Source organism: Dioscorea cayenensis, chromosome 11, assembly GCF_009730915.1.
Source record: "Dioscorea cayenensis subsp. rotundata cultivar TDr96_F1 chromosome 11, TDr96_F1_v2_PseudoChromosome.rev07_lg8_w22 25.fasta, whole genome shotgun sequence".
NCBI lineage: Eukaryota > Viridiplantae > Streptophyta > Magnoliopsida > Dioscoreales > Dioscoreaceae > Dioscorea > Dioscorea cayenensis.
The window spans coordinates 20,257,629-20,280,691 of record NC_052481.1 but is presented as its reverse complement, the minus strand read 5'-3'; the positions used below and the strand labels follow the sequence as shown (position 1 = coordinate 20,280,691).

Sequence of the window (23,063 nt, the reverse complement as noted above, 5' to 3'; positions counted from 1 at the left end):
TGGCATCAAACATTATGGGCGATGATGATGCTGATGATCAAGTGGATGGTCATCCACCATTTGTTTACTCCAATGAACAAATATCAAACGTGCAGAATTTAATCAATCACTCATTTAGTTATCTACCTGATGAGGGACAAGATAGCGATGCCCCGGCGAGGTATAAGAGCTTAACTGAGATATATGACTCTTGTTCCTTTGCCCTTACTGCTGCAGATCTAACAACCTTTGAAGAATAAGCAAAGTATGAAGCTTGGGTCGAAGCCATGAAGGAGGAAATGGAAGCTATCCATCGAAACAAAACTTGGGAACTCATCAGGTTGCCGGAGGGAAAGAAGGCAATTGGACTCAAATGGATATTTAAATCCAAATTGAATCCTGATGGGTCCCTGTTACGAAAGAAAGCACGGTAGTTGCACAAGGCTTTACACAAATAGAAGGTATCGATTTCGAAGAAGCCTTCAGCCTAGTTGCTCGAATGGAAACTGTGCGCTTGTTCCTGGCGATTGGAGTGTAGAGGGGTTGGTGCATTCACCAACTGGATGTCAAGATGGCGTTTTTGAACGGAGATTTGAAGGAAGAGGTATATGTAAAACAACCCAATGGATTCGTTATTAAAGGAAAGGAAGAATATGTTTATAAACTTGTAAAAGCTCTCTATGGGCTTCGTCAGCACCAAGAGCTCGGCAGTACCGCGATAGACTCGGAATTCCAAATGAATGGGTCTTGTTCGAGTTCTAATGAACCAACATACTCACAAGAATAAGAAGGAAGTTCGGACACTCTTCTATCATGGTTTTGTATGTAGATGATATCATCTACATGGGGTCGCTCTATTGTGATGTCGAAGGAGTTCAAAGAAAGGATGATGAATATGTTTGAAATGTCTGATCTGGTCTCCTTGAAGTATTTTTTGGGATTAGAAGTCAGACAACTCAAAGAAACATTAATGGTCTCTCAACGGAGATATGCTGAGGAATTATTAAGAAATGCCGGAATGCTTAATTGCAAGCCAGTGTCCAGCCCTATAAACTCCAATGAGAAGCTTAAAGTTGAAGATGGCTCTGGGAAAGTAAACTCCTCTAAGTATCGAAAGATGGTTGGAGGGTTGCTCTATCTTATTCATACCAGACCAGACATTATGTATGATGTGTCTGTGACTTCAAGATTCATGCAATCACCTACTATGCATCACTACGGAGCTGTAAAACGAATTCTTCGTTATATCAGCGGAACTATGGATTTTGGGATCCACTATACAAAGTGTGATGAGTTGAAGCTTGTGGGGTATTCCGACAGCGATTGGGGTGGATCACCGGATGATCGATGAAGCACTAGCGGCTGGGTTTTCATGCTTGGTTCTGGGGCCATAGCTTGGAGCTCAAAGAAACAACCAATTACTGCTCTATCCAGCACCGAAGCAGAGTATATCTTTGTAACCTCTGCTGCTTGTGAGGTTGTTTGGCTGCGTCGTCTATTGCAGGACATGAACGAGAAGCAAGCATGCCCAACGACCTTAATGTGTAACAATAAATATGCCATCTCAATTGCTCGCAATCCCATTCTACATGGGCGTACAAAACACATAGATACAAGGTATCACTTTATTCGAGATCTGATTAAAGATGGCACCATTAACATCATTCATTGCAGCACTCTTGATCAAGTTGCCGATGTGTTCACAAAAGGGTTGCCAAACTGCAAGTTCGAAGCTCTTAGAAACATGCTTGGGATGAGAGGTTCAGAGTAATGGGGGTATGTTGGAATATCTTTTACTCTGAACCATCTGCTGAGTCTACACAAAGTTGACCTCTTAGTGACCAGTAGCTACTGTGTACGTAGCATGGGAAAGATACTGCTGCAATGGGATTGGACAACTCACTTTAAGGATGAACTGCGATTGGATGTTTACTTTTCAACTTACCTTTATCACTACAAGGAAGTTGCAATTTAAAAACAGAATATTAGAAACAGAATTTATTCTGTTTGAACTTGCAACGGATTCGCAATGGAATAACAACTGTTTCTAAATATGATTTTAATAACAACGGGTTACAAACGGGTATTTTAAAATATGATTTATTAAAATTTTAAAAACTATCCGTTTCTAATCCGTTTCTAATAAAAAGGGACTAGAAACGGGTTTAAAAATTAATATATTATTTAAATATCATTAAATATTAACAAATATCCGTTTCTAATCCGTTTCTAATCGAAAGGGACTAGAAATGGATTTAAAAATTAATATATTATTTAAATATCATTAAATATTAACAAATATCCGTTTCTAATCCGTTTCTAATTGAAAGGGACTAGAAATGGATTTAAAAATTAATATATTATTTAAATATCATTAAATATTAACAAATATCTGTTTCTAATCCGTTTCTAATAGAAAGGGACTAGAAATGGATTTAAAAATTAATATATTATTTAAATATCATTAAATATTAAAAAATATCCGTTTCTACTAGAAAGGGACTAGAAACGGATTTAAAAATTAATATATTTTATAAATATTATTAAATATTAAAAAATATCCGTTTCTAATAAAAAGGATTAGAAACGGATTTAGAAATTAATATATTATTTAAATATTATTAAATATTAAAAAAAATCCGTTTCTAATCCGTTTCTAATAGAAAGGGACTAGAAACGGATTTAGATATTAATATATTATTTAAATATCATTAAATATTAAAAAATATCCGTTTCTAATCTGTTTCTACTAGAAATGACTAGAAACAGATTAAAAAAATAATATATTATTTAAATATTATGAAATATTAGAGAATGTCCGTTTCTAATCCGTTTCTAATAGAAATGGACTAGAAACGAATTTTAAAATTAATATATTATTTAAATATTATTAAATATTAAAACATATCCGTTTCTAATCTGTTTCTACTATGTTCACATGAGAAATTATTTATATCGAAGTATTGAAATATTTGAAATGATTATAATTAGTTTAGGCTAAAATTTATCATATTTGATAAACTTCAGTTTTTTTCTTTTATAGAGTCTTATAAAATCATGTGCAAAATTATATAAAACAAATAAATTTAAAAAATTACAAAAATAAGTTAATCTTATGTCAAATAAAAATGTCTTCTCATTTTAAATGAGTATAAAGTCTTCCCATTAATTAATGAAGAATAATATGGTTGGAATGAACTCAGGTCATCTCAGAATGACTCCTATCGAACGGTCTTGGTTCCTCTGATGAAATCCCAGCAAATCTCATCCATTGATTTTGCCGTGCGGTGGAAAATACAAGTAAAGCTTGCTTCTCTTCTTCATTTTGCCGCTCTTCAATCGATCCCTCGAAGTACCCCCGTCGCCGCCGCCGCCGCCGCCACCGCGCATCTCCCTCTCCTCGCTTATCTCCTGTGTGTTCTTCTTTGTTGGTGCCATCGGGATTGTCTTCGCCATTGTCGTGCTCCTTCGCCCCCCGCGGACTGTGCAGGTTTCGGTGTTCCGGTGTGGGAGAGCTAAGGACACGCTTAGGAACTTCCGGTCGAGATCTAGCGTTGGTGGCGGTGCTGGGTTGGAGGATCGGCCGAAGCTGCTGGGCTTCGTCGGGGTGCAGACGAGGTTTGGATTCGCTGATCGTCGGGCTGTGCTTCGGAGCACTTGGTTCCCTTCCGATCCAGAGGCTCTAACTCGGTACTTATTCTTCTTCTTCAATGCTTTGATTTTGATTTTTTTAGTTAGAGATCTCAGCGAATTTAATGCGAATACATGGTTTGATTTTGATTTTTCGAGTTAGGCTCTAGCTCTAGTATCTTTGAGGAATTTTAGGGTTCTCATTCCTAGCGCATGATTTCTCTATTGAAGAGCTGAGAATCCTATTTCCCACCCTGCTTTTTTTTCCTCTCAAGTTATTTGATGGATTGAAAACCTAATTAGATACCAGTTTCTCTGAGCTTAAATGGCTATAGAAAGCTAGAGTTGATGTGATTAGTACTATGGTAGAATTCTTGGTTGATGGTTTGTTTCTTACTTTAGTATATTTTCTATTCGTGGATATATTGAAATTTGGGTATTGGTAATGTTCTTCTGATGATTATTTGTTTTTCCTTTTGATAGAACTAAGGACGATCCTGTTATTCTGGCTGAGTATGTGGTGGCATTGCTGAGGAATGACAAGCCCAAAAAGGAACTGCAGAAGCTGTGCGCGGATAGCTTGGTTGAGTTTCTGGGGCTGAGTATGTTCATTCTTGCCTCTTGTATTATAGGCTTCTTAGAATTTGTTATACATAATGATACATTATAGTGAAATATGACATATATTCCTAGTTACTTAACTCTAGAATACTCCTGTGTGTGCGTAAATCAAACACAGAATGCTCGGCTTGTATTCCAGATGGCTTGTCATTGTCATTGGGAGGGATATCAACCATGCTGCTAATAGGCTTGACAATCTAATTTAAACCAAATTAAGCTTTAAAATGAATTATTGATTGTTGATGTTCACTACCATTTTTACTTCCACTTTGCTGCATAATGGTTTTTCGATATGCTTAAGGTTATCCAGTCTTATGGTTTTTAAAATTTTGGAGAATAAATTAAGAGTATTCCAAGTTATTTTGAAAGTGGTGTTTGGTTGGGAAGGTTATTTAAACTAGCTTGTCCCAACATACCCCACAACCAAATACTCTCTTTGCCTTTAATGCTCCTAGTTGTGATTTGTGACATCATGTCTAAATTCTCAGAATGTGTGATCCTCCCTTTTTGGTGTGCAACCTGCCCTATAATGGTTGAGAGTAGTCAAGATCTTTTTGATGTATTATAAGTTAGTTGAACACATAGATTGGGGATGATTTGTTATTTAATTTCATTTTCTTCCTTCATATAAATTGTGTTGTTTGTGCATTAGCATGGGTTACTATTTTCAGATAATGGTTAATTAGTGAATGACCAATCATGTGCCATTTTCAGATGAACCGTTTCATGCTGTTAACAGTGAACTGCAAGAGCTACCATCTGTAGAACTATCAACTCTTCCTTTAATTTTGAAGGTGCTGACAATTTATATAATTCGTAAATCAGCATTTTTCATGCTATATCTAGCTTGTATGATTTTTGCTCATGCTAATCTTCTATTTACATCTTTGTTAGAAAATTGTACCAAATCAGTTCTTTAATTATTTGTTACATTTACATTGCTTATTTTAGTTTTTTAATCATTCAGTTGTTTGCCCTTAAATTCAAATTTGTCTTTTGCTCTACAGCTTCATGATTGCATTATTGTTGATTCACCAGGCCCTATGTTATTACAGCATGGGTCATTTCTCAATTGCTAAAACATGTAAAATATAATACACTTGTTTTATTTGGTAATGAACATTTTAGAGGTAAATTCAGTTGGAGTGATGTTCTAACTGATTCCAGATCTTCTATTGGGTGGGTGACAAATTGTAGCATGGCCCATTAGGACTTGAACACAATATATAGTTATGGGGGTTTGGGTTTTGTATAATAGTGTTTTGTGCCTAATTATGTCAGCTTGTTTAGGACAAGGAAATATTTATGGTAATGCCTACAAACCATCTGAGAAAATCAGTATACTATCATAAGTAGACTTCTCTTGTTATTATGTCCTGCAGAAACATAATATTATTAATGATGAGTCATGATTTCATCTTAAGTTTTTGCTACATATCTAACTGCATGAGAAAATGATGAATCCAATTTCCACTTAGGTGTAACTAGCATATGATTAGACTAATATGGAAGAAAAAAGATGATGATGTCAATCATTCTTTTGATGCATAACATTTATTTCCATTATCAATTGACATGGTTTAGGTTTAGAAGTTGTCTAAGCATTAGAATAATGTGTTTATGTGCTAGGGGTAGTTTGGTAATTTCATTTTTTTGTCTGCGTAAGTGTACCAGATTTGGTGGATTTATTTTGAATTTTGTTGTAAATTGAGTTATCAGTAAGTCTAGAAATCTAGATAAGTTTTGGTTTATATAAGTCTTTTTCCCATTTATGTCAAACTCTTGCGTAAGTAAGTTCTAATATTTCTGTAAGTGAGATGAGTATTTGTAGGAAAGGAATCAGTGAATTATTCTCATGTTTTTCTTAGCTTAATGTCCTATTTTGAGGTGTGATTGCCTAGCCTTCCTCCATCACTTTATATATAAAGTCTCTGTTAGTTCATTTTTGGGGCAATGATTTTTTTTTTAATAATGTTTTATAAATTTTGGTTGTCCAAGAAAGGTAACAGATCCATATTTCTAGTTCAGTTGGGGGCATCATATATAATTGTTTTGTTTCAATCATAGAAAGTCTCCTTCAGATCCTTGTAGTGATTTTGTTTGATTTCCATTTTATTATGTTTTAACCTACTGTTTTTACATGAATTTGTTTTTCTGTTTCCTTGATGATTTTTCTTTTTGTAGAAATCAGCTGTTTGGGCAGTTAATCTATTTTTTTTATTCTTTGATTGCCTTGGTGGCATCCAAATGAGTGCTTTTATTGGTTTATTGCTTTCTGGATCTGCATTTTTTGGTGCCTTTATTTTTTTCTTTTATTTAAAAACTCTTAATAAGGTCCAACATTTTTATTTTTATTATTTGTTTCTTTGTAGATTAGGGTTTATGGAATAGGGTCCCAGGCGTGTATCTTTTATCCACATTCATCTTCGAGTTTGTCCACAAGTTTATCATCTGAGGCACTACATGCTGAGGTTAGAGAATTGCGTCAAACTCTTAGTCAAGTCCAAGATCGTGAGGACAGGCTTCAACAGACACTTGACCAAGTACAAGATAATAACAAGGAGCTTCAACAAAGTTTGCTTGAAATGAAAGAGGAGCGGGACCAATATCGTGCGGAGATGATGCATCAAATGAAGGACATGATAATGAGTTTTGAGAGGAGGATTCTTCAGCAGTTGCAGTTTACCGCACAGGACTCACAACCAGTTACTGACGATCATGATGTTGACTTATAGTTGTATTTGTCGTATACTTATTATTTTGTGTTGAACATATATACTTAAATATTTCTTTTTGTATGAATTGATGAGTTTATCTTATTTGTTGGTGTTCTAGGTTAAAAATTTATGTAGCAGGTTTTTAAAAAAAAATTAGGGATATAATTTTTATTTTATTTTATTGACTTAAATGTTAGAAACGGATTAGAAACCGATTTATTTGTTTGAATATTGTTTTTTAATTATAAAAAAACTTTAGGAACGGATTAGGAACAAAAAAAAGCTACTGTTTCTAATAGGGAAACAAAAATAAAACAGAAAATATTCCGTTTGGAATCCGTTTTTATTTTTGTAACTTAGAACGGATTAGCAACACATCTTATTCCGTTTTAATTTTTCAAAAATTAGAAATATAATATTTTCCGTTTTCAATCCGTTTCTAAATTTAGAAACGGAATATATTCCCGTTTCTATTTAAATTAGAAACAAGGGTATTCGAAACAGATATATTCTGTTTCTAATCCGTTGCATAGTCACTTTAGTAACGGATTAGAAACGGAAAATACTGTTTCTAAACAGTAATTTTCTTGTAGTGTATGCTTTATGTTTGTATGTTGTGTCAGTAGTGTATGTTTTACTTTTTGAGTCTTCTATATTAGTGGTCTTTGTATTCTCTTCAAGTTAAGCAAGTTAGCTTTGCTTCACTGAATTTCCAGTTAATAGTTTCAAGCTTCAGTTGCATCTTGTCTTAAATATCTTCTCTATTTGTTCCTATCATATACACCTCAACAAAATAGTGTAGTGGAGCGAAAAAATAGGACCGTGGTTGAGATGGTCAGGTGTTTGCTCAATGGTGGTGGTCTTCCACTCAAATTCTGGGAAGAAGCAATGCCCACTACCATTTACCTGAAGAACGAATCCCCGACGTATGTGCTGAAGGACAAGTCCCCATATGAAGTTTGGTATGGGATTTTACCCTCTGTGAAGCACCTAAGGGTGTTTGCTTTTACTTTAATTCAATCTCACAAGCTGCATAAGCTAGATGAGAAGTCTGAAAAATATATATTTGTAGGTTATTCATGTGAGTCTAAAGCTTACAGGTTGTACAAAATAGTATCTTACAGGATTCTCATTAGTAGGGACGTGATCTTTCATGAAGACTCACGGTGGGCCTGTAATCATGATCGAGGAGAAGTCTGAAGCAAGATCAGATGCATCATATAGCTCCTCAGAATTGGAAAGATCAAACATAGAGACATGTGTGGTTGCAAGACCAGCAAGTACTAATTCAAGTGATGAATTACTCAGCATTCGGATCACATCACCTGAGGATTCCCCTCTTATACGAACCAGATCTCTCACTGATATCTACCGGTCATGCACGTTCGCGCTGCATGTGGCTGATCCTGTGGACATCATTGAGGTTGTGAAGAATATATAAGGATTAGCAGAAGGCAATGGACATTGAAATGGAGGCAATCATTGGTAATAACACATGAAAGTTGTGTGCATTGCCGGCTGGAAAGAAGGCAGTGGGTCTAAAATTGATTTACAAAACGAAATTGAATGCTGAAGGTCTGTTGAAGTTTAAGGCCAGGGTAGTGACCAAAGGCTATACACAGCATCAGGGAATTGACTATGAGGAAGTGTTCTCCCCGGTGGCTCTGAACTAGAAATAGTAAGGTTGCTGCTTGCTCTTGCTACACATTCTGGTTGGAAGGTATGTCATTTCTATGTGAAGTTGGCATTCCTTAATGGGAAAATTCATGAGGATGTGTATGTGTCACAACCAGATCAGGATACATTGTGGAAGGAAAATAGCACCTAGTGTGTAAACTAACCAATGCTCTCTATGGATTGAAGTAGGCGCCGAGAGCCTGGTATTCTCGGATTAATCAGTATTTCAAGGACATGGGGTTTGGGAGAAGTGAGAGTGAACATACACTCTACAGGAGGCAAGGAAAAGGATGGTGAATTTCTAGTGATAAGCTTGTATGTGGATGACATAGTCTATACTAGCTCCTCATCTGCAATGCTCGAAGAGTTCAAGAGAGAAATGATGCAAACTTTCAGCATGACAGACTTGGGTGTAATGGGGCTCTTTCTAGGATTAGAAGTGAACCAAAGGGCAGATGGTATCTTCTTATGTCAGAGGTGTTACATTGTGAATTTGATGCATGACCTTGAACATGACTCAATGTAAACCAATACCAACTCCAATGGCACTGAATGAGAAGCTACAAGAGGACGAGAGTGAAGATTTTATAGACCCAGGTCTATACAGAAGCATAATTGGGAAGTTACTATACATCACTCACACTCGACCAGACACTGTTTTCTCTGTGAATTTTTAATCTAGGTTCATGAGTAAGCTTCGCAAGAGTCACTTTAGTGATGTCAAAAGGGTACTAAGGTATCTTGCCGGTTCATGGAATCTGGGGTTATGGTATTCACATGAAGATACTAACATAATTGAGGCCTTCTCAAATAGTGACTGGGAAGAGGAGGTCCAGAGCTAACCGAAAGAGCACATTAGGCATGCTATGTCTGTTGAGGCGTAGTGCTGTCTCGTGAGGCTCCAAGAAGCAGGAGATTGTCACCTTATCCACCACCGAAGTAGAGTACATATCATGTACTGCTATTGCTTGTCGAGTCGTCTGGCTCAGAAGGGTGTTACATGATATTGGGGAAGGAGATCAGAAACCAACCAAGCTGTGGTGTGATAACATGTCCGCAATCGCGGTGGCAAGAAATCCAACACATCACGGCAGGACGAAGCACATTGATGTGTGTTTCCACTTCAATCGAAGCTTGGTTGGAGATGGATTGATATCTCTTTATCATTGTCGAAATGAAGACTGACTTGCGGATATCTTCACCAAGCATTTGTCCACTGAGATGCATAATAATTAAGTTCAAAGATCGTCTGGGGCTACGCATGCTTCACTCAAGGGGGGTGTTGATGTTGACTAAAGCTTGGGACGCGACGTTGCCGGCGATGGTTGCTAACGAAAAGGTGGAGCATGGTGGTCAGAGTAGTTGTTGCTCTCATATAAGGATGGGAGAAGCCTTTTGTTTATGTACTGATAGTGTGTAAGAAGAGGGAACATGAAGTGTGTAGTAATCTCTCTTTGTTTGTGCCTAGCCACTAGGCATAGTTTTAGTAATGGGCTGTAACCAATGTGCGATCAGGGGTATGATGTATCCATTAGTGGAGAAGTTTGACATGTTTTGTTTTTACTTTTGACTATTTAATGGAAATGAGAACTAGGAGCTGATTGGGTGTGTGAAACCTATTGAAAAGTCTTTGCTTCTTTCTGTGTGTATCCAGTGAAGAGGTATTTTATCAAACACCTGAGTTATCTTGTAACAGGGCTAGCATTTGGTCGAACACCAGAAGATTGCCAGTGTCTGAAGCCTCATCCTATGTCTGTTCTCCAACGGATGCATGGTTTTGTCGTGTGGGAAGTTGGTTGTCTACACTCATCTGAGAAAGAAAAAATTCTAGTTATCAAGAGGGCATAGGGCTGGTCGAATCTCATCATTTTCTTAGTGTACATTACTTCTTCACGTCTCAATATATGTGAGAAAAGCTGGTATGAAATTTGAAATTGACTGTTGATGGTGTTTTTACAGCTTGCCGTAAGTTGTTCTTCAACTCCTAATTGCATCTAGTTATCATCCTAAGAATTAATGTATTTGCCTCTAGCTTTGGATCTCCATGTCTCTGATCTGTCTTGACAGAGATTGTTTTATTTACTGCAAATAGCTACTCGATCTGATTTATGTCTAATTCCTAACAAACACAAAATGGAAAACCCAAACAACTGTATGAAGAGTATCGAACAATGCAGAGTGCAAGATAAAATAAAAGTATCATCTATTGAGCTTAATCGAGTCAGAGGCGTGCTTTCGAAGAACAATATGAGGTTTGTCGTGGCATCCAGTCGAGCATTCGGACTTTTCGAGCAATACCTGCATCAGAAAAGGATATGGCTCTGTAAGTGTGTAAGGAAAGCAATGGTTATGAAGTTCTAGTATGCAATAAGTGAAAAAGAAAGAATGTTCTTTAAAGGAAAAAAAAGCTATGGATGTTGCACAAGAGCAGAAAGCTGGGAATAAGTATCAACCAGGTAAAATGTTTGGCATCAGAGCACTGCAATGCTGATAGTGCTCACCACTTGAGCATCTAAGAAGAGTATTTTCCACCAAGGTCTGGAATGTCAGATATGGTAAAGAAACATTATTGCAGTAATAGAAGGACCATCTTTGAGTTCTGCTTATTGAAACAAGGAGAGTGCAAACATTATTTCAGAACAACTACCTTTTCTCCAAAAGTAGATGGTTTCAACTTTTGGACATGGTTTGCAAGCACTTTCTATGTTGGATACCATAACATTATTATCCTTGTTGAGCTTCAGGAATGTTTTAAGTGCAAAGCAACATAGATGGGCATGAGTTTTGTCCTTTTGTCTCATCTAGTTCGAAACATACTCTTAAAAGCACGGAATCAGTAATGTATACATATTCCTCGTCGATAAACCATCTCTATTAGATGGGGAATGTCACAAATGAAAAACAGGACAATGTAGTACTTGTTGCACTCTAGTGATATTTATAAAAGAAATATTTAACAAAAAATGGAGAACTTAAGATGCCTAAAAGGAAAAAGAATAATCATTCGGTCAAGGGTATTGAAAGGTTTAGTAGACAATCCCATGTGTAGAAGGCAAGAAGATATGAAGTGCTTCAAAGATCATTTGTTAGTATAAAAATAACAATTAAAAAAATATTTAATTTGCCCTCCTAGATTAGTGCCAGAATCTTGGAGTATTATTAAGTGAAAAGCATTGGGGTTATCTGCAATCTGAAAAATTAAAAATAATTGTAACAGTAACTAAAGCATTTGTCATTAGATTCTAGGTGACCATTAATAAGACTGACTTTTGATCAAGAGGAAATACAACTTGAAAGCCATCCTTTAACTTCTAAAAGAGCTCGGGTTCCTTCTGTACCACTAGTTTGAAGAATACCAACAGAGTGTGATGCCTTGATTTTACAATTCGGTTGACTAGTTAGTATAGTACAATAGTGCCACATTAGAATAAAGTAACAATAAAATACGACCAAAGGGAATATGACTTGCAATTGTCCATGCTCAAGTAGCTAAATATGAGTTAGGATTTGTGCATCTTTCCTTTATTCTATCCTTTTTCCACTAGTTGTGTACACACTTCAAAGAGTCCATTACAGGTCTGGAAATACTTTGGCAAGAATTTCCCAATGAATAAACATATTGAAATGCTGCACCTCTGATTTGGTCATTTGGCCAAAGGTCATCTCATGATTGTATCTAAGGTCTCCATTCCTTAAGAGTACCACTGAGAACTTTGTAACTTGTAAAAGGTCTCCATTCCTTAAGAGTACCACTGAGAACTTTGTAACTTGTAAAGCCCAAAGGAATTCTTAATATTCTTGAAAGACACAACCTTTATATTTCAATAGAAAGAGGCACAAATAAAACCTTGAGTAAATTGCATGCACATTGGAGACAATCAAATGTGCTAAAGTGAAATACTATCAGGAGCTGAAATATCTTGCATCTTATTATAGTCATTCTCCTTAATCATTATATAACATAAATTCCCAAAAATAATATTTATTTTATCTTAAGAGTGAATAGCTAGCATGGATCCTACCTACAAGGCAAACTATTTAACCAATCTTCTACCTGATAAAAACATATAACTATAAATAAGAGTATCTTTCTTCAAGCATCAATCAACAACTAGAATGGGGGAAAATAGGGGAGTTGAAGACCAAAGAAAGAGACTGAGATTGCATAACCTGGACGAGAAGAATTAGAGATCAAAGACAAACTGCGAAAGCGGGATGAAATCCTCTGCGATTTGGAAAGCTCCTCGAATTCTCTATGCCCTAGAGATGAGGACGAGATAACGAGATGCGAGGGATAAGAGAAGACGGTGGCCGGAGAAGAGTGGTGGAGCGATGAGGACCGATGAAGGACTCGACGATGCGGTGGAGGGGGAGAGGTGAAATGGGGGTGAGGAAGTTGGGCCGCGAAGAGCTTTAAGGCGGTGGCGTTGAAGACACGGCGAGAAGACGATGAGAAGAAGGTTGGTGGTGGTGAGTGGGTGGAGATGGAGAAGAAGAAGGGTTTTCATTGTTGGGGTTTTTTTTTATTTTTTATTTTTTATTTTTTGATGTGTTATATATATATATTAGTATGCGGGAATTATGAAAAAATATAAAAATATTTGGGAATTTTTGGAAATTTGGTTTTTTCTGGGACTAGAAATTTGGTTTTATTTTTGTTGGGAAATGTTTATTTATAAAATAATTTTTTTGGGAAATGTTTATTTTAAATTTTAAAATAATTTTAGTTTTTTCTGGAAGTAGAAATTTGGCCTTTTTTTTTTGTGGAAATGTATAGAGAAATAAAAGAAGAATTTATGTGGAATGTAGTTGCTATTTGTTAAGCGCTTTTTTAAAAAAATTTATATAATATTAAAAATTTTAAAAATTTTAAAAATTTTAAAAAAAATTTTTGTCAACTTAGATAGTATAAATTTTGGTATGCACATGACATGTACAATGGCAAGAGGGTAAAAATGGGCTGCTAGGTTTTTATAAGGAGGGACCATTAATTAGGTTTTTATAAAACCTAATTAATGGTTATTTTATTAAAGTGAGTGTCATAGTTATCAAGATTTAACTATTTAATTAATTAATTACATTTAACACATGCTGATTAAAGACTTAAAAAATTAATCATATGTAGTATTAATCATGTAAAAGATTTGGATGTATTGAAAGTAAACTAAAATATTAAGAAAATAAAAGAATACATTATTTTTATGATTTTATCACATAGACAAATAGAATAATAGGTTTGAATTCCATGATTAATATACAAATAGCATGATTAATATACAAGTAGCATAGCAATCATTTGCTAGTATTTATTGAGTCTATTTTCACAAATCACAAATAATGAGTTTAAAAATAATTGTCAAAATTAATTTAGTATTTCCATAGGTCATAAAACTTAATATTATTGTGGAAGTTACATTTTTTTTTTAATTTGCGAATAGATTTTTAAGCATGAAGCACTCCAACAAAATGCAAATTAGTAAAAAAAAAAAAGTCAATAATTTTTATGGCATAAAAGTTTATGTTAAGAGTATAGATTGGTCATAAAAGTTTATAACTTTTGTGACGAGTATTTATGTTTGAAGCAAATAGTTATAGTTTTTGCAATTTTATTTGCGCTAGTCACAAAAAGCTTTATAGCTTTTTGCTGACGATGGTATTTGAGTTTATCGTAAAAAGTCCCATAGTTTTTAACGAGATATCATGTTGGCGCCAAGCATTTTGGTTTGTTAGAAAACCCATAGTTTTAGCAACGATTTTATATGATGGTCGTAAAAGCTTATAGTGTTCACAAGAATTTATATTTTTTGCGACAACAACATTTAGTTGTCGCATACGCTTTATAGTTTTTCTGAATAAAAACATTTAGTTGTCGCAGAACATAGTTTTTGCGAAAAGACAACGTTTGATTGTCATGCAAAGCATAGTTTTTTTGCGACGGATATTTCGTCTTGATCGCAGAATAGTAATAGTTTTTGCAATGGATGTATGTGTTGGTCACAAAAGTTTATAGTTGTTATAACGGATATTTAAGTTGATTGCAAAAAATTAATTATTTGCGACAAAAATTTTTCAGTGTCGCAAAAACCTTATTTTATGACGCAATTATAAGCCGTCGCAAAAATATGTTTTTCTTGTAGTGAGTGATGAAGAGGGACTCAACAATTATTTAATTTGGTGCAAAATGTTCATATGCTCCGTACTCCTCTATAGACTATGCAATTGAACATGTGGAGCATTTCATCAAACGACACTGGATAAGGCTCAATGCATGGTACCACAAACCTACGTGCCCGTCACGCACTCCCACGTCACATGGTCCTCTTTACCATCCCACTCGATGAATTGAAGTATGACAACCTAGGTATGCGTGGTACGTCTCACCATATAAGGTGTTGTTTGGATCAGCTTATTGCTGATCCAAAAGCACTTATTTTATAAGTTAAGTGCTTATGAGGTTTGGTATTATGTTTGGATAGAACTTTTTGAATAAAATGTTCGAAAATGTGTAAAATACTCAAATCGAACTTTTATTTTATAAGTTCGCCAAAGACCACCTTATGAAAATAAAGTTTGTTTTTGATAATTTATTTGGTTAAGTCAGATTTACTAAAAGCCGCCTCGATCAATCCAGGTAAAAGGGCATTTTAGTAATTTGTTCTTTCGTAAAAAGATCTTTTCAACTAAACATCCAACTAGTTTTCACAACTACGTGAAGTCTTTCGAAAACTAATACATCCAAAACGAAAAAAATATCGTACAAAGACTAACTTATTCTAAAAGATCTTTTTCCAAAAAGTCTTCTGACAAAAATTAAAAAAACACTTTTTTAAAAAAGCCAATCCAAACAACCCCTAATTAGCTTTTAGATGAAATTAAATTCAAATAGTATATTTGTTTTTCATTTAGCAGAATATGTGTTCATGCATGAGTGACCGACTGAATGATGTATCAGTCACAAGAGCTATCTTTTTTTTCTTTAATAACTGTGACATTGAGTAATGCCTAGGATGTTTTTTTATTTGATGAAGTAGACAAGACAACTGTCAAAAATGTGTCACGCATCCTCATCCCACAAGTGTTATTTAACCCCTGGTACTTATCAATATAGTGTGAATGACCATATATACACTAAAGACTCCATGCCAATAAAATCATGATCCTATTAGCTAGTCAGGATTAGAGGGGGCACGGGCCGACATTTGGCCCCGCCCGGCCTGGAAAAATTCTCCTGGTCAACTGACCTGACGGGTCGAGCTCCTAATCTTTAACCGGCCTACACTGTAACGGGTTCGGTTACGGGTTGGGTTTTCCCAACCCAGGGAACCGGCGGGTTGACCCTGATCACCGGGGTCAAACCCACCGACTTGCCATTTTTTTTAATTTCAAAAATAAATATCGCGTTTGGAGCTTTGAATCTGTGACCTCTTCGAAATCAATATGTTGTTCTAACCAACTTCAACAACATTTGCTTGTTGTTATATATATATATAATTGTTAGATATTATTAATTGGAACACATACTTTTGTGTTTGCAATAAATTCTAACATACATTTAATATAAGTAAAAACATGTTGGACTTAACAAATTCTTAATTGTCTTCATGGAAATTTAAATTTATTTCAATAATTAGAAGCATGCTTTAGTTTTTTTTTAAAGGCCACAGGCGTTTGTCTTTATAAAGCATGAGTGTAGGTTGAGACATCACTCATGTGTTGTTTTTCTTCAATAAAGATTAGAACTCTCATCACTCTGCATATCACACAAAAAACTTAATTTTAATATCGCTAACTAATTGAATCAAGTGGTTTTAATTCAACAACAAAAAACATAAACAAGAAGCTATGAAAGTAGTGATTTTTCATCGACAAACATAATGAGGATAAAAAATAGCTATACCTCATAGTTCGAGACCAAAGGTAAAGCTTAGATAGATCTCAATGGTTATAAATAAGTGATTAACAACTCCAATAAAAAAATTAAAAAACTAATATTTATTACAAAAAAAAAATATAGCAACGGTTTAATTAGATTAATAAATGAATTTAGTGCAAGACTTTTTTTTCCAAAATTATTTTGAATTTTTTTTTATTGTCTCAACTTCATCTAATTTATTAAAATTATTTTTTATTTTTAGAATTATTTAAAAAACACTATTTGACATATAAATTTATTTTATTGTTTTTACCAACCAAACAATAAAGAAGTTTGGAAAGAAAAGTTAGAGGGTGAAAGGTTTTTACAACGGAGCCTGGTTCGAATTTCATCAATAACCTTAAGTTTTTTTAATTTTAATATAATAATTTTAAAAAAAAACCTGTCATGCCAGATCCGGGTCACTTCCAACCAACCCGGACCCACCGGGTCGGGTCTGGTTAAGCAGTCCGTGCCCCCTCTAGTCAGGAGGTTTTTCATGCACGTTTGATTATGGGTCTCACACATTATGTTATGTTATTTTATTTTGAAAATTAGATTTTTATATTTAAATTTTTAATATTTTAAAACTATATTTTACTTATACTTGAATTTTAATATGATTTATATCCTTTAGATTAAATTTATTTTTAAAAAATAATTTATTGTATTATAAACTCACTGCAATGGGTGATTATCTTGCAATTATTGGTCACTGTTTTGTTTTGAACGACAAAATTTGACAAGATGACATTATGTTTTAACAATTTCTAATAATTTACAAATATTGCAAATGATTTTTTTTTTTAATAAGATAAATAAGTTATTAATTTTAATCAATGTTGTCAAAAAAAAAATTGATCTCTTAACATCTCACTTGACAAGAGCAATTAATATAATATGGTTTATATATATCCACTTTATGATTAAATATATATATATATATATATATGAAAAAAAAAGGAACGCAAAACCCTGAACATATAACTTGAAGATAAATAAGGGCAACCCAGTCACCAAAATCATCAATTTATGTGGTGCGAAATGCTCGTAATTAATCATATGCCCCACCCTTCACGTGACATTCTCTTGCAATTGAATATGTGAGAGATTTCAACAAAAGACACTTGATGGAGAATGCATGCATTCATGGACACATGACACCTCGTGCCAATAATGTCCCCATTATGCACTCCCACGTCACAAGATCCACTTTGCCATCCATCCAACTGCCACGCATGGGTTTTCTTGGCAAGTATAAATCGAAATATGTAAACGTAGGTCTCATGATATAAACTTTTAAATGAAATTAAATTCAAATAATTACATTTTGCCTTCATGTAATATTTTGGGTTGTCGTTAGTCATTACATTATTGGTCCCTACTCCCTAATTTCGTTTTGCACCACAAAACACAAACTCAGACAAAGACAGAGCGCTACAAGACTTCCTACTACTTTAATGATATTGCTCGTGATACCGTAACTGGCCTGATCAATAATGGTGGTGAGGTCTTGAGTTCAATTCATATTGGCCACCATTTTTTATTTTTTATTTTTGAAAAATTATATATAATTTTTAAAAATTTAAAAAATATTTAAAATAATTTCAAATAAATTGCAATAATTAAAAAATTTTATTATTATTAATTTATTTTTATGAAATACTTATTATTTAATGTTTTGATAATGTTTTCAAAATCTGATATTAGTAAATGTAAGATTAAATTAAATCTCTTGAAAAATCATATATTTGATTAAAAGGGACCTGGGATTGTGGAAATTGAAGAAATTTTTTTTATACGAAATTTATTTCTCTATAAAAAAAATTAAATATATAAATAATAAAGTTTAAAAATTAAATTATAATGTTTATTTTACCATTGTTTAATATTATGTCACAATGATTATTTTATTATAATTTAGTTTTCTTTCATTAAAATATATTGTTAACACGAAGATTTATAAAAAATTTATTATTAAAAGATTTTTTTGTAAATTTTGTTGGAGTAAAAAGTGTTTTATTAATTTAAAAAAATTTAAATTAATTATTTCTTACTAAATACATTAGAGAATATTATAATTTTAAGTATTTAAAAATACTCAAGATTTTAAATATTTCATTAAAAAAATGCATAAAAATATTGTAGAAAGGATTATGGTTTGAAATTAGTATTTAGACTATTTCACACCATTGAAATTATTTTTACTTATATAATAATATCTTTCTATATCAATAATTTGGTATAAATTTTATTGATTTTGAATAATACTAATAATGGAAGTAAATAATGTTTGGTAATATTTTGATAACAAAAATTTATGACTCAATTGGTTAGAGCTTCTTTACATGTGCACGAGGTCTTGGGTTTTATTCTTGTCAAACCCATGTTAGTGAAATTTTTTAGAGAACATATATATATAAAGAGTTAACACACCTATTTGACAGAACCCAACCCGACAAGTTGAGACAAAATGACCCGCTGGGTCATCGGTTGAGAAAACTCAATCTGTAATCGGACCAATTACAGTGCAGGCCGGTTACAAGTTACCGGCCATACCCACCTGGTCAGTTGATCCCGCAGGATTTACCGGGCGGGTTCCGGACTGGGCCGGGCAAAAAATCGGCCCGTGCCCAGGGCTGGGTTCTTTTATATATAATATATACCTCTCAAATTCATACTCAATCTCATTTTAAATATCCATTTAAATGTTTCAAGCAAAACTTAAGCAAAATAATTAAAACTAAAAACTTCATTAACATTTAGTTTTCTTTCTTTCTTGGTTTTTTTCTATATCTCCCCAACCACTAAGATTATGTAATTAATATGATAGTGGTGTAGAATAATACATTTAAATATATTGATAAAATTAAATTTAAAAATTAGTATTTAAATTATGTGAAGTGTCAACAAATAATATAAGATATAGAACAAGTGGACATTTATAATGAAACGGAAGGAGTAATACTTTAAATAAGAAAACATAATAATAAATCCTATTACTTAAATACAACTAATTTTGCTCTCAAATTTCAGTATATATATTCCCAAAAGTTTTTTTTTTTTAAATTATACTTTTTAATCCAACTGACATTAATTTATTATTAAATTTAAAAAGAAAAGGCTGAAAAGCATAGTACTATGTGGGGTTTATATACAAATAAAAATCTCCCATGTTTGAGTGCTTTTTCATGTATGGCCTCACAAAGATGGCTAATTATTTATATAGATTTGTTTAGAACTTCTCCAAATCTAGTATCATGTAGGGTTTTGTTAAAATTAAAAAAATTCAAACATAAAATAATAAAAATAATTTATATATATAATTACTTACGAAGGTTGTGCACAAAGAAGTGGTCATCAAACCCTTAAAACAATTAGGATCTTATGTTGTATTTATTCAATACTGACAATGAGATACATGGTTGTATAGTTTATTAATATTGGATTTTTTACCCAGAGTGTTTATATTTTTGTAAAAAAAAAATATAAATGATGCTTTTTAATAGTTACAAGGAAAACTACTACTCTCTATTTTTTTTTATCTATTATTAAAAATTATTTAATATCAAGAAATATAAATGGTTCTATTTAACCATTTTGCCTTACGGATTAAAAAAAAAAAAAATCTGCGCCTGTACTTCATGATTATCCCAATACACTCACAAACACACACAAAGTATCTTTAGGTGGTGTTTGTTTGGCATAATTTAAAATTCCTTCTATTTTCAAATTTCTAGAATTGGCAAAATCACTTGTTTGTTTAAAAGGATTTTATTTTTTGGTAGAAAATTAAAATTCAGCTAACAGTGAAAGTGAGGGATTCAGTCGTAAAACAAAATCCTGAACTTTCATGTCCCTCACGTGACTATCACATGAGGGAGTTGAGGTTTGAGAAAAAGGTGAGTATAAACTAGGGTTCACAGCGAGAGGATGTGATGTGAGAAGATGACCCAGCAATTCTCCTCCTTTTTCTCATTCACATCCCGTCTATGAAGCGTTTGGTGCCTGAAGAAGTGATGGTGGTCTGCCGTTCTCCGGGTCTCCGAATCTCCGGCTCTTTGATGAGCCCATAGTTGATCCTGGCTGCGATAACGTCCGACAATGAAGGCACTGATGATAATCAAGGTCGTGGTATAACTCAACGTTGTAGATGATGATTTTGTGGCATTTTCTTTGATGTTTTAGTATGCCAGTTAGGCTGTGCTATTTTAGTGTTTGAAGTGTGGATGATGTTTTCTCTATATTTGCTTTCTCATTCATTTGATTTTTGACATTGTGCTCTTTTCTGATATTGTTTCTCTGGCTGATATGATATGCTTTGTTTACGTGAGAAATTATGGAGATGTGCTTACTTTTGTAGCAAATGTAGTGAGGGAAAATTATTTAATGTACACGTAGGTAAGTGCAAAAAAAAAATGACTATGTGGTGAGGGAAAAAAAAAAGTAAATAAAAAGAGAGGCATTGTTTTATCTCAGTTGAGATTTAAGTAATAGTCGATTATTATATTTTTATCAAAATTTTGCTTTAATAGAAAAAGTCATAAAGTATGTAATATATCTGATACAATCATTAAAAACAAAAATAACTATTAAAAAAATAAGCATATATATTAAATTAATTAAATTATACACAATTATTTTTTTCAACAATTAAAAACATCAAATAAGATATTTTTTAATTAATTAAACTTCATGATCACCAAGATGAGATAATCTTACCATAGATTTTTATATCATACAAATACATCAAACCAAACACATGTTTTCAAAATCTAGATTTACAAATCTTTTTAAACAAACACAAAATCTTGAAATCCAATATCTTCAAATACATTCAACCAAGCACTAGATTTGACTCTTTTATATTTTCAAATACAGGGATTTGCAAATACACTGTAATTACAAATCCACTGCATTTTTAACTACATTTAACCAAGCACCATCTTAATAAAATAAAACATGCCACCGACCATTAGAAACAAATAAAAATATCATCTCATACCAAGTAGGAGTGAGCAAAATTGGGATATGCAGCTCTAAATTTACGTTTTATCAGCCAAACAAATATAACAAACTTATAATTTACAAAAAAAATTAAAATCATATATTATTCACTACACCACAAAAATAATAAAAAGTTTTATCAAGCCCAAATAATACAAAATAGAATTCAAATATTTTTGGAAGTATCAAATGTCTCATAAAGCTAGAGAGAAGATGCTAGCATGAAGACTAGAAGAGAGGAATTAAAAGAAAAAAATAATATACTTTAAAGGGATTTTACTTTTAACTCCTTTAAAATTTTAATTCATTATATATATATATTACTCTTAAATCGATTAGTTTAGGGATTTGAATTTTTTTAATGGTAATTACCAAAAACACCCTGGAAGTTTCCAATATGCACAGTTTGCCCTCTTAATTTTGAGTATTCCTAAAAGCCCATTCCTTTTGAATCTACTTATTTTCAAACCCCTCAAACATGTAACGGTGTGAAACAGAGTTAGTTTTGGATTGATTGGACGATAATGTCCCTTGCTTGGGAAGTTGTGGCAACTATTGCATGGTTGGAAATGACCATAATGCCCTTTGACTGTAACCACTATGGCCTGGTAAGATATAAGTGGAGAGGAACCCGAGATAACTTCATCACTAGCGCAACCTTTGTCCTCTCTTCGCCTCTTCATCTTTCACGGCTTCGCCAAGCTTCTCATTCCTGGACATCTTCTCTTGGGCCCGATTATCATTCAACTAATTGACCATAGAAGAACTTCCGGTTTTCATTCCATACAAGTCATTAGTTTGCGCTCGAAGGTAAGGAGGCAAGTTGGAACAAATGAAGAAGATCTGTGAATGTATTTTTTTTAGTTTTTTTGCCATTTGATTTGTAATGTAATCGGTTACAAAGAAAGATTTTTCGGTTTTTATGGTGTGATTATGGGTTGATTTGGTAATTAGGCATGGCTAGGGTTTTGTTTATCATTTTTCTCTGTGTATTCAACCCAAAACGATAATGTTATATTTAAGGAGATTTTTTTCTTTGGACATGTCATTTGTTATGCAATATCACATGTGTGTTTTCTCCATGGTGATGTCTAATTTGTGTATTGTATGTTTCCCCCTTTAATTTGACATGGTTATATTATGTGTGTTAGGTAAGTCATTTCCGTTTAATAATTTTTGTTTCTGTTTAAGTTTACGAGTTTTCGTGTAACTTTGGTTTTTTCTGTTTAAAAAAACTTATTCCTATTTAACAATATTGGTTCTTGTTAAAGTTTTCTAGTCCCTGTTTAACAATTATTATTTTTAGTTATGCATGTACTCTCATGCTAAATTAGAATTATTTTGTGTTTCATAGTTACTATATCACTTAACTATCGTTGTTTTTGCTTAGTCATCGATAGGATGCAAGATTTTTCGTTGTGACCAGCCACGTGGTAGCGACTACAGCGAACGCTTGCAAAGAACCTGAAATTTAAGCATCAACAAATTAGTGTAAACTGTAACAAGTGTTCTTAAGCGAA

At 33.3% G+C, this 23,063-nt stretch overlaps 2 protein-coding genes and 1 long non-coding RNA gene across 3 annotated transcripts; 2 read left to right on the top strand and 1 right to left on the bottom strand.

Moving 5' to 3' along the window:
• Positions 1-266: 266 nt before the first annotated feature.
• On the top strand, positions 267-1,330 carry LOC120271729 (uncharacterized mitochondrial protein AtMg00810-like). Its single transcript, XM_039278407.1, has 3 exons — positions 267-338; positions 518-583; positions 809-1,330. The coding sequence occupies exons 1-3, from the start codon at positions 267-269 to the stop codon at positions 1,328-1,330; spliced, it is 660 nt and encodes a 219-aa protein (XP_039134341.1).
• Positions 1,331-1,351: 21 nt separating this feature from the next.
• On the top strand, positions 1,352-7,032 carry LOC120271728. Its single transcript, XM_039278406.1, has 5 exons — positions 1,352-1,746; positions 3,286-3,669; positions 4,093-4,211; positions 4,945-5,024; positions 6,603-7,032. The coding sequence occupies exons 1-5, from the start codon at positions 1,352-1,354 to the stop codon at positions 6,963-6,965; spliced, it is 1,341 nt and encodes a 446-aa protein (XP_039134340.1). The 3' UTR covers positions 6,966-7,032.
• A 3,499-nt stretch (positions 7,033-10,531) lies between these two features.
• LOC120271906 lies at positions 10,532-13,134 on the bottom strand. Its single transcript, XR_005540078.1, has 2 exons — positions 12,795-13,134; positions 10,532-10,922 (listed from the first exon to the last, which is right to left on the bottom strand). It is a non-coding gene; the product is annotated as an uncharacterized LOC120271906 (long non-coding RNA).
• Between the last annotated feature and the right edge of the window lie 9,929 nt (positions 13,135-23,063).